The sequence below is a fragment of the Strigops habroptila genome, chromosome 1, assembly GCF_004027225.2.
Source record: "Strigops habroptila isolate Jane chromosome 1, bStrHab1.2.pri, whole genome shotgun sequence".
Taxonomy (NCBI): domain Eukaryota; kingdom Metazoa; phylum Chordata; class Aves; order Psittaciformes; family Psittacidae; genus Strigops; species Strigops habroptila.
This window is the reverse complement of record NC_044277.2, coordinates 52,724,472-52,740,417: the sequence shown is the minus strand read 5'-3', so window position 1 is coordinate 52,740,417 and position 15,946 is coordinate 52,724,472. Positions and strand designations below refer to the sequence as shown.

At 38.1% G+C, this 15,946-nt stretch overlaps 1 protein-coding gene across 3 annotated transcripts in view; it reads right to left on the bottom strand.

Annotated features, from left to right (window-relative positions):
- The window catches only part of VAPA (VAMP associated protein A), a 32,483-nt gene that overhangs the window by 13,219 nt on the left and 3,318 nt on the right, over positions 1-15,946 (bottom strand). The window contains exons 1-2 of one of the 3 annotated variants that reach the window (XM_030471204.1): positions 7,667-7,699; positions 620-772 (exon numbers count right to left, since the gene is read on the bottom strand). In XM_030471204.1, coding sequence (XP_030327064.1) covers positions 620-772; positions 7,667-7,697 — 184 coding nt within the window. In that variant the 5' untranslated portion in view covers positions 7,698-7,699. Of the gene's footprint in view, positions 1-619; positions 773-7,431; positions 7,617-7,666; positions 7,700-15,946 lie in introns of those variants that run through there. The other 2 variants (XM_030471110.1, XM_030471026.1) reach the window with 2 other exon arrangements.

Below are 15,946 nucleotides of genomic sequence, written 5' to 3'. Positions count from 1 at the left end.
TTTTTAATCCCCTCACCCAAAAACAAAATAAGAAGAGAGTGTCTCTCTAGTGAAACATACCAGATTTTTCAAATTTAAGGGCTACAAACTGCTCCATTTACCTAAAATAACAGCAAATAATTTTTTTTTTTAAAGCAATTTAATGATTGCCAGTTAACATATACTACTGTGATAAATAATAGAGTTCAGTGATCAATACTATGGTCAACACAACTAAGGTACAGTTATGAACAAATTTTTTTTTTAATGTGATGAACTGCCCGATGCTAAACTTTAAACACATCAGAGCAACAGAAATGTGCCCTACTTCAAGATACAACCACAAATGTAGTAGTCTGAAGCAAAGGTACTGTTAATGTCAATGCCCATTTCAGAGAGCTGCAGATAAATGTGACAAATGGCAAGCATTTCTGTATGGAGGATTTTTCATGTATCACTGCAGCTCTACGTCAAGTTGACATTGCACTAATGAAGTGGAACAGTTATATCAAAAAAAAAAAAAGAAAAGACTTTTTAAAAAGCTGACATATTTCAAACAGCCTCAAAGATCAAGCTTTAGAAAACTTCATGGAAGTTGGCTAAACCCACCTAACCTACAACTGCATGTATTTGGTTTTACCTGAAACAATTACAGATGATCCAGGGTCAATAATTCCGCTGTTCGGCCTCACACAGTATCGACGAGGCGCTGTGGTCTTCACTTTGAAGCATACTTTTCTCTCTGATGGATTTCGTAGTTTAAGATTTGTAGTTACTACATCTGTAAAGGGACCTGAAAAAATGGATTTTTTTATTTTAAATATGCATGTATCTCTGGAAAATAAATCTGTTTGTACAGTATAAATTACTCTTAAAATATAACTTAATGGCAATAAGCTTCTAAAAGCAGGTTAAATCACACATGTTAAGTACATATACTGTTACATGCAAAGCACATTATCACCTTAGTTATAATAATATACATTACAGCAATGAACAAATTACTCTTAAATAGTATGAAAGACTCATGCTGGTGCAAAAATTCATATATACGTATGTTAATTTTACCAAATCATTCTTAACATTTTAAATATCTAGAAGGTAATGATCATATAGAAAAGTAAATTTTGCTGGATTTCTTTTTAGGAATAGAAGCAATGCTCTATTGGAACTCTTTCAAATGTTTAAAGAAAGAAAATGCTGTGATACTGAAACATACTGTTTTCTGTTCTGCTTCTGCACTCCTATAGACTTACAGAAACAGACATCAACCTCATCTTTTAAATTCAAAGCAGGCAAGAGAGATGATACTCTGTTTATGCATATACTCTAACTGATCCACAGAAAAGAAGCTGTAGTTGCCGCATTTACATATTCAATGCGGTGTATTCTCTAAACTGTGTTTACGTTAAATCACCAAATAGGAATTGCTTTTAAGACTGGATCAGACAAGAGGCATAATTTCAATGTCACATCTTCCAACAGAGTTAAACCTCCGTGTAATGCCATACAGTAACAGCACAAAAAGCAAGTAAAGTTCACAGTGTTCTGAGCTGTGTTAATCTCCCTTATGCTATTTCATCTGAAAGCAAGGCTGCACAGGCATGAAAAGACTGTAACTCAGAAACTGGAATTTCGTATGAACATGACATATATGCAATAATATTTCATGTGTACGTTAACTTTTAAGAATCTTCTTTATCGTTCTTTAAAAATTACACATTAAATTACTACAAAATAATTCTCATCAGTACTGAAAACATGACAATTACTCTTCCATTATAAAAAAAGCACAAAGAAAGCAAACTTTGGGTTAAATTGGATGAAAATTATATGTGATACGAGTAAGTGGTAAGGTACAACAAAACCACTAATTGCATAAGACAAAGGAATTCAACTCTTTCTGAACACCTTATTCCACAGAAGTGTCTGGACTACGCTGAGGGAAAAGGTACTGGCCACTATCAAACATGTTACTACACTAGAGGGCTCACTATCTGACCTATGTCATCGTTTCTATAACTCGCTCTCATTCTGAATCCTTGATTTTGAGAATGTGTTAAACAATCTTGACACAAAACACCAAGACACAAATTAATAAAGGGCCAAAAGGAGAATTACTGAGAATACCAAGATGTAGATAAAGATACATGTGAGAGAGTTTCACATTCAACGAGGCTCTTTTGAGAAAATAGGAACTAGTATTACTTGTCTGAAGCTTCATGTCTAATCTGGCTTTATACAGTGGATGAAACAGTCACCCTCACAAGCCAAGCAAATTTGAATCCAAGAGGAAAATTTACAAAACTACTTAAAAGTTTCCTCCCACTTGCCTCTTGATGGCTCTTGCAGGATCCAGTTGCATTTACTTATAGAGTGTGATCCAAAAATAACTCGCATTACCCATACCCACAAGCTGCGCTAAAACCAGGCAGCTGAATACTCCGTTAAATCTTAAACTGGCGATACACACAGAAAAGACCAAACATTTATTTTTTCGAACTACACAAACATTTTTGAGGAAGTTATTCTGGGAGTTCTACTAATAGCCACCTAGGCGTTGCCTCTGCAGTGCTCATTGGCATACACCTCGAATCTGGCTTTCAAAGGTGTGGGCTGTTTTTTTTTAAATTTCAACCCTAAGCAACCTAAGGAGCTCTACTTCTCAATCTTCTCAACTACTTTTACTAAAGGAATTATGTTCAAAGGAAAAAAAAAAAGGCAAAGTTCAGAGGCTCATTTTGAAAGGCAGTAATCTAGAAAAGGAGCTGTACTATTTGAAAACAGCTTCTTTCAAGACAAAGTAGCAGTGAATTTATAAACTGATGATAAACTGAGTTTTAAACTTGGAAAAAAAAAGATGATCTGTTTCTTTTGAGACATGAAAGGTCCCTTCATGCCTGCCTTCCCAAAGTGCATAATAATGAGACAGGATTCAAAATACTCTTCCAATTATTCTGATATTTATTGTCAGTTCTACCGCCACAGATAATTAATTAACAAAAATAATAATCTGCTTTTGTTCCCCAGCTACATGAATGCAATGACCTCCTTTGCATTTCCTGGATACTTCCTAAAAAAGTGCCTTTAGCTCAGGGACATTTTTTTGTATCAGACATTTCCTTCAGAGGGGAGTGAAATATTTTCTGAGGTCTAGAGTACCCTTCTGAAAGCTTTACCTTTCACCTGCTTTCTAAAAGCTTTAAAGAAAAAAAAGAAAGCTGCATAAAGCCTCTCAAGACTCACAACTATCAGACTTAAATAGCTGGTAACAAACTGGTGCTCGAAAGAATAAAGTGACTGAATTTCAGTGTTCGTGCAGAACCTGGATTTTTTGGTAGTTTTGTGGCATACCGACAGACATGGACAGGCAGGAGCACACCCAAGGATAGCAAACCCAAAAAAATAAAAATAAAAAATTCTATCACCATTCAGAGGAGTCTCACGATCTAAATTAGCACGTCATAGCCTTCAAAAAAAGAAACCATGCAATAGCAGAAGAGGATTCTGGAGTTCACATTCACACAAACACTTGGGGGAGTGGGGAAACAAAACACAAGCTGGCACTAAAAGCCTGAGTGCAAAAGCCTAAATCACGATGGTTCCTTGAGAAAACAAGACGGGGAACAGAGAAAACCAGGAAGGAGAGATATTTTAAGCCATACCACACAGACCACATATAAACAAGGAAAAGAACAGGCAAAGATGGATACAGGCATTCCGCACACACGAAGATGGACAAATGCATGCCAACTTCATCGCAGAAGACATACAGCTACACTAGCACAATATTTATTCTCAAAAAGAGCACCTCAATCCCTGCTTGCATGATACCCAGGCCAAAACTGCTTTTTATTTGAGCACTTAAATCTTAGACAGGCTCATGTCTAAATATGCCCACCACACAAAATACCTCATGAGTACTCATCTACTGTTGTTTGCCCAATACTTCCATTGTAAACTGCTTAAGACTATCTTTTCTCTTGCATTTGTACAACTTAAGACAATGGACTTCTGGATCTGCAACTAGGGTTTTTAGAAGCTGTGGTAATTTAACTAACAAAGTCCTCAAACTCTACTGATGTAACCGTGATGTCTAAAGACAAGAGATCATTACTATATAAACCTATAATTTCAATCTAACAATCTCTGGGAGTCAGAGCTACTTTAAAGGGGACAGGGAGTTCAGCAACACCCTTAGTAGTGTAAATTCTTTTTACCAATTACTGCATCTTCCTAGAATAAAAGTTGTGAGAGTGCCAGGTTATTCCAACTGTTTTGAACGGAGCAGTGCAACCCATGCAGAGATTTTTCCCCTCTTTTAGACTTATGAAGGCCTTACAAAGAAATGGCAGACACGTGCCTAATCACACTCAGAAATACTAGAGATCTCCAAAAACACTGTGTACTGAATTTCTATTCCGCAATCTTACAGTACAGCCACCACAACATTAATGCCGGGGCTGTCTCTGGCAATTACACATCTCAGACTACAGCAGCTAGTGGGCAGGAAGAATGACACCGATTCTGTAGAGCCAGTTTCCACAGCTGAAACACAGTGCCAAGTTTCCCGGCTTGCCACAAGCTTGCAAGTTCCAGTGCAGTAAAACCAAAAGACTATTTATTACTGGACACATAGGACCTGTATAGACATCTTTCTGATCAGTGCTGTCATTTTCTTTTCAAAATGAGGTCTCCTTCAGTTCCTCAGCCCCCAGTGTCATCCTTCTACTGCCTGGGATGGTCAAACATAAGGGAAAAAATGATTACATGAATACGCCTTTCTGAAGGGGTTAGAAAAAACTCCTCAGCCTGTGGTACCCCTGGGAAAGGTGATACAGATCACTGTCAGTATCTCTAGTTGTTGGTAATACAGAGCACATATAAAAAGTTACTGAGAAGCAGACAGGTTTGGTTATCAAGAAGCTCCATTTGAAACTAGTAAGGCTGTCATAACGTACACACAGAGCTTGTCATAGAATATTGCCTCTACCTAAAATTGGTAAGAAATTCTAATTTTATTAAATTACATAAAATCTTTGATAATTAGAAGGCAGATAACTGGCAGAGTTGTAAAAAATGAGCATGCATTATGAAACAAGTTCAACAGCATTTTATATGAAACAGCTTAAGTATATTGTCCTCTTCGATTTAAGACATTGAACTGTAGCTGTTGTAAAAGCTAATACCTAGGCTGTCTCTGTCAGAAAGCACTCTATTCCATAAACAGAACTAAAGTTTATTTAAGCTGTAAACTGGCACAATAAAGTGATACATTCAGCCACACCTAAAACAATACAAGTACACATTAAAAAGTACACAGACTGGCAAAAGGAACCCAAACACTTTAAAATGCGTATGTTAACACTATAACTTCAAAAACTATTGGGATTATATGCTTTAAGTCGGATGCTGTTTTTTCACAACTGCTTCACTGCCTTTGAAATTCCAAGAGCACTTTAAACGTACACAACACTTCATGGCATCTTTACCAAAACAAACTTAGGCAGAGTATTTTTCTTTCAGCACAAAATAAAGTCAGGTTGGGCTGACAGAGAAAAATAATTTATTGCATTTGACAACGTGACCACTAATGAATGAGAATGAAGTTAAAATCAGCAGGATAGAAACTAACAGTAATATTAAAAGCCAGCAAGACAAATTTTGAGAACAAGTTAAATGACTTTTACAATAGACCTGACAGGAACAGAAGATCTCCATCAATTCATTGTGCCAGAATTGGAAGTAACAATGGAATAAAGACATTAAATTTGCATAGCCCCATGTAATCTACATTCGCATGATGTAAAAGAGTTGGATTTTTTTTTTTTCTTTTTAATTAGGCCCAAATTAAACTGGTTTTCTTTCCAATCATTTGTTATGGGAATCGCGGAATGGGACCTGTGGAGGTCCCCTCCCTCTGGAAGTCATCGGGGCCAAACCCCCTGCTCAAGCAGGGACACCCAGAGCCAGTTGCCCAGGACTGTGTCCAGAGAGCATGTGAGTGTCTCCAAGGACAGAGACGACAGAGACTCCACAGCTTTCCCGGCCAACCTGTGCCCATGCTTGGTCATTCCCACAGTTAAAAAACAAAAATAAATTGTTTCCCGATTTCAGAGGGAACCTCCTGTGTTTCAGGCTGTGATCACTGCACACCGTCCTGTCACTGGGCACCACTGGAAAGAGCCTGGCTCTGTCCTCTTTGCAACCTCCCTTCAGGTACTTGGAGACACTGATAAGATTACCACCCTGAACCTTCTCTTCTCCAGGCTCAATAGTCCCAGCTCCCTCAGCCTTTCCTCATAGGAGAGATACTCCAGTCCCTTCATAACCTTCCCGGTTCTTCAGGACACTCTCTAGTATGTCCATGTGTCTCTTACAATGAGCTCAGAACCAGACCCAGCACTCCAGTTGTGGCCTCACCAACATTAAGCAGAGGAGAAGGACCTTCCCTCGACCTACTGGCAACACTCCTCCTCATGCAGCCCAGGATACTACCGGCCACCTTTGCAGCAAGGGCACATTGCTGGGCTCTTAGTCAACCTGGTGTCCACCAGGACCCCCACGGCCTGTTCTGCAAAGCTGCTCTCCAGCTGGGCAGCCCCCAGACTGTACTGGTGTATGGGGTTGTTCCTCCCCCGGCGCAGGACTTTACACTTCTTGTTGAACTTCACAAGGTTCCTGTCAGCCCATTTCTGCATCTGCCAGCCCCCTCAGCACTTGTGGGTGCATTCCATGAGGGCCCTAAGACTTAAGTATGTCCAATTTACTTAAATATTCCCTGACCTGAGCATCTTCCACCAAGGGTACTGAAGGAAGTATGTCTAAAAATGAAAGACCAGTGTTCTGCAGTGAGTCAAAACTACCTTGACTGTCAGATAAAAAAGCTAATATTAAAATATGTGCAAAGCACTCTACTGTTTCAAATCAATTTTATAGTACTTTCTGAAAAAGCATAAGTGACACAACAGACACAGAAGAAAGGAATGGGGTTTATTTCCATAAATTAGTTTTAAGAAATTAATATTCAGACCTCTGTGAAAATAATCTGAAGAAAATCCATAACGTGCATTGCCAATGAACACAACTCCTTCCTCTTGAAATAGCAAGACCATGACCATTCAAATACCTTCTTGAAAAATTCGGATTCTAACAAATCACCTATATTAAAATTATTCACAGTCTATGAAGCGTAACAGTTTAAGTTTCATGGATTGATGCTTCAATATTATAGGTCTGAATGATCAGGACTAATCAGTGGATGAAGGTGCGAGATTAGTAATACTACAAATAACCGTGGCTTTTAGGTAGACACGCACGTATTAGAGCAATAATACAATATCTTTCGCTTTTCTTCCTACCCTGGCACTTGAGAAAGAGTTATTAGTTTTATCATCAACTTGCATGTAAATGTCAGAATGCAAAAAATGCTTTATAAGGAAGCTGACACACCACAACGTCCACAGCTTCTGAAGCCTAATTCTAGGCTAGCACTGTTTACTATGGGTAACATCAGATTTTATCTGAGCTCCCCACAATGACATGCTGTCAGCATCCATGCTGCTATGTTTCTGTCAAAGGTTTTTCCTTCTAAAAAGTGCTGAGACAATGCCCAGGTTTTAATCCTAAAAGAGCTCATCTTCCTCTGTCAAAGGAGCAGGCATGCATGTATGGCTATACAGCTTACTAGAGGTGCTTGTGCAGACGCTGGCATGCATGCTTCACTGGAAGCTGGTGTAAAAAAAATGGGAATTTAAACCTTTTGCCTACCATTCTGACAAAAAAATAAAAGAGGAATACAATACAGTGGCATTTCAAAGCAGACAAAACAAACAATTTTTTTTTTGTTTGTTACATTTGCTGGATCAAAATTTCCTATTCACCCCAGCCTGTTACTGACAAGTTGTTAGCAGCAAAAAAAATACAGTAAAAATGCAATAAGCATCTATCTCAATGGTAAAGTACAGCCACAGAGCATTACCACGAATTCTGGTAAAGAGAACATTATCTACTTTATATATTAGATAAAACACAGACTAAAAGGAAATTGTCCTGCATTTAATGTTAAATATGGAAAATGGTTTCTTTAGCCTCAACGACAAACACCGCTAATAGAACAGAATAGAATAACATCAAATAACTTCATCCAAAGATAATGCATTTAGCAAAAACTTAAAAATCTAGCAGTGAGTCATATGTCTATTCTTGATATTTTTCCTATTGAATGAGTGCCATCACTAAAGAACTGTCATGTTACTAACATCAAAGGCATGTCTGTTACTTAAACTTAACCTCCACGTTACTGTGAATTCCTTATTTGCAATTTAGCTTTATTTAGTTATATTGTTATTCTTGCTGCCGCTAAAAGCATACTAAAATTGGCAGCTCATAATACTACTAGGATAAAGTCTTATGAATCTAATGATACAGTATTAGTCATCCCAAAATGCTCTCACCACTGAAATAACAAGAGCAGTGGAAATATTTTACTATTGCTAAACAAGAACATTTAAACCAGCAAATTAATCCCGAGGTCCTGAAACAACTAAGTAATACGTACAAGCAATCTTTCAGCACAGATGTAATAGTAACAATTTCGGTCAGTACAGAGAGCGTTATAAACCCTTCCTGCTGCAGTAACTATTCCCTTTATTTGCATAAGGTAGGATAACTAATGAATTTGACAATTACAGAGGCTGTTAGGTATCAAGAATACCAGCAAATTTGAACAGAACCAAATAAACAAGTAACTTCTCCCTTTCTTTTTCCTTTGAAACTTGCTTGGTATTTTAAACTGCTATATAGCTTACAAAAGGCTTCAGTGATGCTGAAAAGCCCGGATCTGCCATTTAAAATATTCAAATATTCAGCATCCTAAAATATGCATGCATCCTCAAATACAAAATTTCCAATTGGATACACCTTTCTGCTCTGAATTGTAACATATGAGATACTCTTCAAACTCTACAGCAGTAATCAGAATCCTTGTAATCATCTCAGATGACAGCTGCAGCGGCACATAGAAAATCAGTCTTTCCACAGAAGACCTGACCAAAAGCTGTTACCTAGCACTTTTCCCAGTGTCCTCCAAGAACTGGGTATCAGAGGCCTGGCTCAAACATTAAACAGAACACCAGAGCTCTCGTGGTTTTCACCAGTTTCCTTGCAAGTAGTATCCCAACAGTGCAACAAAGTAACTTTAAAAATAAATCCATTTCACGCTTCTCCAGTGTGGGCAAAAGCCCATGCGTTCTTAAGGGGGGGGAGAACCAACCACCAAAACAAGAGTTTCAGGTGTCTGATGGTTAGATAGTGTCTAACCTCAGCACATAACACAGGGCCCAGTCTAAACAGGCTTATACATCAGACATTAAAATTTCCAACAGACAGGTCTAGCTAATACTGGACTGCCTACCAAAGACAGGAACAGTTCACTTCACTTGCGACGTGACCTTTCATTTTTCTGGAAGCACAGACTACAGGTCTCTGTCTCCCAAATCTCTGACAGCCAAGTACCCTAAAGTCACTCAGGAACACAAAGACAAGCTTTAAATGCAAGTTCCATTCAGTCACAGTCTTGTCCCTCCTCACCTTCACGCCACAGTACTGAGGTGAGCTAATGCAGCCATGCTTCCCAGGACCACTCAGCTCGCTTCTACAGACGCAGCTGGAGTTCCAACTTGAGCTGTAGCACGGAACATGTCTAGTAGATGTCTAATAGACATCCAAATTAGAAACCAAATAGTTTATACTTTCATTTGGTCTACCAGACTTAGTGGCCATATTAACATCATACTGTTAACATGTTAAACATGTTAAATCAACATCATACTCCTATGAATTATAATCACTAAGTTTACTTCACACACAGAGCAGTTAATCCTAGGTATACAATTTTTTATTAATGAACACCCCTTCTTACAAAGAAAAAAACATTAAATACCTGTCTCACTCATGCTATTCTAACGTCTTGGAATGTAATATGACATACCAGCTTCTAGCTTAAGTACATAATTAGGTACCACCGCTGTCCTACCAAACTTTCAAGAATATCATAACCTCATGACCTAGGAAAAGCCTTCTAAAGGCCATACTATTTTGTAAGATGGTATCTGATGAATTTATAACTATTTTTGCCCACATAGTTTTTAGAAGGTTGGTTCAGACTGTCATGGTTCAGATTTGAAATTTAACTAATTTCTAATGATCTAAATACATTCATAGACACTTGATGTCAATTCATTTTTGTACCAATCCTGCCCTTTAGCCTACATAGCTTTTCTTTTCCCCAGTGCTTACTTCTTCTGATATATTTATAGATAGCAATTAGATCCCCTTTCAGTCTTCATTTTGCTAAGATAAACAATCCAATCTATTCTCCTTCACTTATGTTAATAACTTTTTATTTGCACCATTCCCATTTGGGTTCATTTTCTCTTGACTAGGTTGCCAGGGATGCATTCAAGTAAAGCTTCATCAGTGCCATAAATCCTGATATTAATACTTCCCTCATTACAAAACTACAGTCTCATATTTGCCCCATTTCATGACTCATCACACTCACAGTAAACCTGTGATGAAGTACTGGTCTCTAGTTTTATTTCTTCATCATTTCCAACTAAAATGAGAAAATAACAGTGCTATTACTAGCACACATCAAATGCACAATTTTTGGGAGGGTTCACCACATCTAACTTCACATTACCCGTGAACTCTACCAACACAGTCCCACCCATACAAAGGTCATAAATGAAGATACTAAATAAAGCTCAAACACAACACCAGTCCATCCTTTAGAAATGCCCTCATTAAGCTTCCAATAGCCCAACAGCTGTGCTGCAGTTTACAGCTTGTTCCCTTCTCCACCTTACCTTTTGCCACTAAGCTCTTTCACCTGCAACTTAATTATTAGTTTTGCAGATACTTCTGTATCAAATAATCAATATTCAGATCATAGGGCAGAGCCTCCTGAAAGATGTTGAAATATATGGAGCTGGAAACAGCCAACATGGCTTCACCATGGTCTAATCATGCCTGACTAATCTAGTGGTCTTCTATGATAGAGTGACTGCATCAGTGGACAAGGAAGGAGCTATGGATGTTACCTACCTCCATTCCTGTAAGGCCTTTGATACGGTCTCCCACAACATTCTTACCTCTGAATTGGAGACATAGTTTTGAGGATAGACTGTTAAGATGGATAAGGAATCGGCTGGGTGGTCTTGTCCAAAGGGTATATTCAATGCCTCAATGCCAAGTGGAAACCAGTAATGGGTGGTATCCCTCAAGGATCCATATAGGAACCAACACTATTCAACACCTTCATCAATGACATAGTGGGATTGAGTGCAACCTCAGCAAGTTTACAGATGACTCCAAGATCAGTGGTGATGTTGATTTCCTTGAGTGAAGGAATGCCATCCAGAGGGACCTTGATAGGCTTGAGAGGTGGGTCCATGTGAACCTCATGAAGTTCAACAAGGCCAAGCGCAAGGTCCTGCACCTGGGCTGGGGCAATCCACAACATAAATACAGACTGAGGGATGAACGGATTGAGAGCAGCTCTGTGGAGATGGACTTGGGGATACCAGAGGATGAAAAATTGAATAAGACTTGGCAACACGCATTTGCAGCCCAGAACGCAAATACTACTCTGGGCTGCATAAACAGAAGCAGGGCCAGCAGGTCAAGGGAGGTGATCGTACCCCTTCCTGCTCTGTTCCCTACTGCTCTCCTACCCCTGGAGTACCGCATCCAGCACAAGACAGACCTGGAACTGTTAGACTAGGGTACAGAGGAGAGACACAAAAACAATCAGAGGGCTGGAGCACCTCTGCTGCAAAGATGATCTAAGACAGTCGGGGTTGTTCAGCCTGGAGAAGTCTCCTAGGAGACCTTATTGTGGCCTTTCAATATATAAAGTGGGCTTCTAAGAATGATGAAAAAAGACTCTTTACCAGGTCTGCAGTGATAGGACAAGGGGCAACAGAGTTTAAACTGAAAAGAGGGTAGGTTTGGACTGGACAAAGGAAAAAAATTTTTTACAATAAGGGTGATGAGGCACTGGAACAGGTTGCCCAGAAAAGCTGTGGATGCCCCATCTCTGGAAGCAGGTTGGACGGGGCTTTGAGAACCTGGTCTAGTGAAACATGTCCCTCCCAATAGGAAGGGATTCGGACTATTTAAAGGTCCCTTCCAACCCAAACCGATCAACGGTTCTATGAAAAAATTTAATGAAATCCAGTGGTAAGATCCATTTTTGTTTGACAGAGGCACACAGAAGAGATGAAAAAAGGAGACACAGAGAAGGAGGTCTCAGATCAGACTGGCACATCGTACCCGGGACACTCATGCTGCATTTTATTCCACGTTCCACTTATCTCCATGTCTTTAATTGTTCTTTCCTCTAAGGCTTTGCATACTATCAAGGTCAGACCTATTCAAGCACTGAAGTATCAAATTAAGAATTACTCCAAATGAGATCTCATTTTGAGAAACACAGAAGGGAAAAATTCTGATGTGATGTCTTTTTAAAATTCAGGCAAACAGTTGTTTTCCTTGTCTTTCTTACCCATGTTATTAAGAACCAAACACCTGAAGTCCTACACCAGGATAATATTTTGCAATCTATCTTAACTTTCAAGATCTTGTTCATATAGAAATAAACTGAAAATACTTACTTTATATAACCATGTATTTCTAAATACTTTCAAACCATAAAATGAAATATGACATCTACATTGCCAAATAATTTAAAATGCAATGAAATTAACTGTATGCAATACAAAAAAAAACTGAAAGGCAAGAGAAGCTAAAGAGGCCAAGATCAACTATGCACCAGATAAAGTCTTAACTACCTGAAGGAAAACAAAGTTTCTAAAGTTCTAACTTGTGTTTCTGCATTTTTATTTTCAACAATACCACATCAGAAATTATCTTGGTCATTTTGCCAATCCTCCCTCCCCCCCCCCCCCCCCCCCCCCCCAAATTAGCTTATACACACCTATCTGGCTCATCTAGCAATAAATGCCTTGAAAATTAACCATTTTCACACTGGAAAATGTCATACTTATCTAACTAGTTGGTGATTATTTGGTTTTTTCCACTTTACACACAGCAAGTTCTCTCCAGCAGCCTTTTCCAACCTGAATTTATGGCTTGCAAGCTAAGCATGTAATAACCCTTTAATGACTGATGGTCACAAAGACCTGGTTAACAAACATCTCCCAAAGACAAAGTTGGTCAGAAAGTAAAACATATTCACAAACCACAGTGAAGCCAAAACAGGAACAATTTATAATACCACAATGGACAATCAGTACACTAAATGTTCAGACCTATTAACTGACACATAAACAAGCACCTGCGGTAAGTTTCTACTTTTCGACTTGGACTTGAACAATGGCACAATGTTCATGTATAGTACAGGGTTTTTTACAATATTAACATTGATGTATTACAGTGACCTAGAACTCTTCCTTAAGGTCTCAACCAGCATGATGAGTAGACACTATGCTACTTACAATGTAAAAATGAAGCTTTTATAACCAATGACTACACTAGAAGTACAAGATAGTGAGGTTTGGCTAGTGTTTCTCTGTTCAGTGAAGATGCAATATTAAGTAAAACAGAGTCCTACAAATTGCAGGCAAAGGAAAAACTTCCAAACCTTCACTGCTGTATACCTCTGTCATCACAAGATCTTCCATTATTGAGTCTTAAAACAAATGGCAAACTAGATCTCCCAAAATATAACCTAACACCTGTAACATGCCTGACTTCAGAGATCAACATAACTGCCATTTGTCAGATTTAAATGCAGTCTAACACCATGGTAGAGACGTGTATTAACATATCACCTCATAAGCAACATGTGGTAAAAAACATTATCTTCTTTTCTTTTCCTCAACACATTACCACTAATCATTTTGTGCCTTGATTTTCATTAATAACTATTTTAAAAATTACTAATGTTACATCTGAGCCAGAAAACAGTGGATAGAAGTACAGATATACAGCAAGAATAAACAATTCCAGGAATTCCTCTTGGATTAAAAAAAAGTCAAAGACTACTTGTTGAATACTGAGTCATTGTATGGGATGGTCAATCTTTGTCATTACACAATACTCAGCCAGCAAAAACATTAACTTCAATGGAATCATTTCTAAGTATCAAGAAGCCACAACTGTTAGTAATCACAACCAGTTTTTCCCCTCTGCAATCCCATTGTTTAGCTTCAAAAATGTTCTTGAATGAAGATACCGGAAAACTGACATCCCAATTGCCTTTTTTTTTTTTTTTAACCTTAGAAATCTGGGACATTACAAATTTGCTGGTCCTTTGAATAAAGTGAAAACAGGCACAAAATTTGACATAAGCAAGACTTACAAATAAGGCAACAAACTTTAAATCCTGCCTACACTAAAAGATATTCTGTGCCAATTCTGGCAACGGACCTTGAGGGCAGGGGATGCATTTAACGTTGAGCTATTTTTACCTTTAAATTCCACCTTCTCGACTTGCAGCAACACACAGCCTGTGGCTTTCAATGTTACCAAGAGCAGCGTAGTGATTACGAAATAATCTATAGCAATATTCTTGTATTATTTAAAAGGTCATCAAAACCTGCATTTCAGAATGAGCCATAATACTTAAATGAAGTGCTCTCTGCCTCACCTGGAAAGAGTCATTTGAACAGATCAGGTGGTTTTATACACTAAAAATCCTATATTATGAATCAGACTAATAATCAGAAATTAAATATCATCTGTTATACTGATGTCTCCCAGTAACTCAAACAGTCAAAGGGAAAATTCATTGCACACAGACATGCTCAAAGTGGACGTTAGTCTGCTCACTTGCTGACTTATTTCTAGCCTCGAGGTAACAACAAAAACAAAAAAAAAAAGCGTGCTCATTATTTTGAGATGTTTACAAAAGTAACAGAACTGGATTTCACAAACTTGTAAGCACAAACTTCAATAAAGGGTATCAATTTAGAATATCCAGACATTTTTATATTGCTAGTCAGACATCTCTGAATCACACGAAGTTCAAATTCTGAACACTGTCTACTAATCTTCCAAGGCTCATCAAATCAACTAGAGTTGATTTTCAATTAGATGTTGCAGAACCATGTCTGATTTAAAGATTTGGTGAAGGTTTTTTAAAAAGGACCATCATCCAAGACCAACCTAAACTGCTACTGTTACTTACAATTGCAAAACTGGCTTCTTAAAGAAGACTGAGTTTCCATAAAAATGCTAGAAATCTCTGAACTGAAAACTTCAAGTGCTGCTATTAAACTACACACTGCTTAAAAAAAAAATAAAATGCATTTACTCACAAGGAGCCAATTCCAGATTACCATAATCTTCACTAAACTACAGCTACAGCCAATGATGACATGCATGAGTCATATGAAAAAGACCCCAGTAAGAGGCAGAAGATGTTAGTTTGTTTTAAGTGACTCATGTTTCCATTCTTCCTATCCAGTCCTAAACAAACCCAAAACTTCAGATTTTTTAAGCTCAACAAAATACATTAGACTAAAATACAGAAGAAAGCTAACCTACATAGGAGTAATATGGCTGAAGACCTGGATGCAAGTACCACAAGGCAAATTCTCAATGCTCCATGCTGAGCCTCTGAAACCCATATTACATAGTTTATCAACTGCCTCTTAGTTGCATCACTTTAAGTACCATTTTGCCCCTTGTCACATTTGCACAATACTCTGAAACGTGCTTATTTGTTTTGCCATTTTCTTTAGGTATTCCTGATGGTTCCAAAATCCAAAGAAATCTAGCTATCACAAAAGCAGAGGCAATTAACCATGACCCAAAATACCATTAATGACTGAAATTTCTAGGAATACAAAGTACTATACAAACAGGATTCTAATCTTTTGGTCACCAAGGGAAATGTGTAATGTGTTAGCCACCATGGGACCTGTTCTTTAGACTT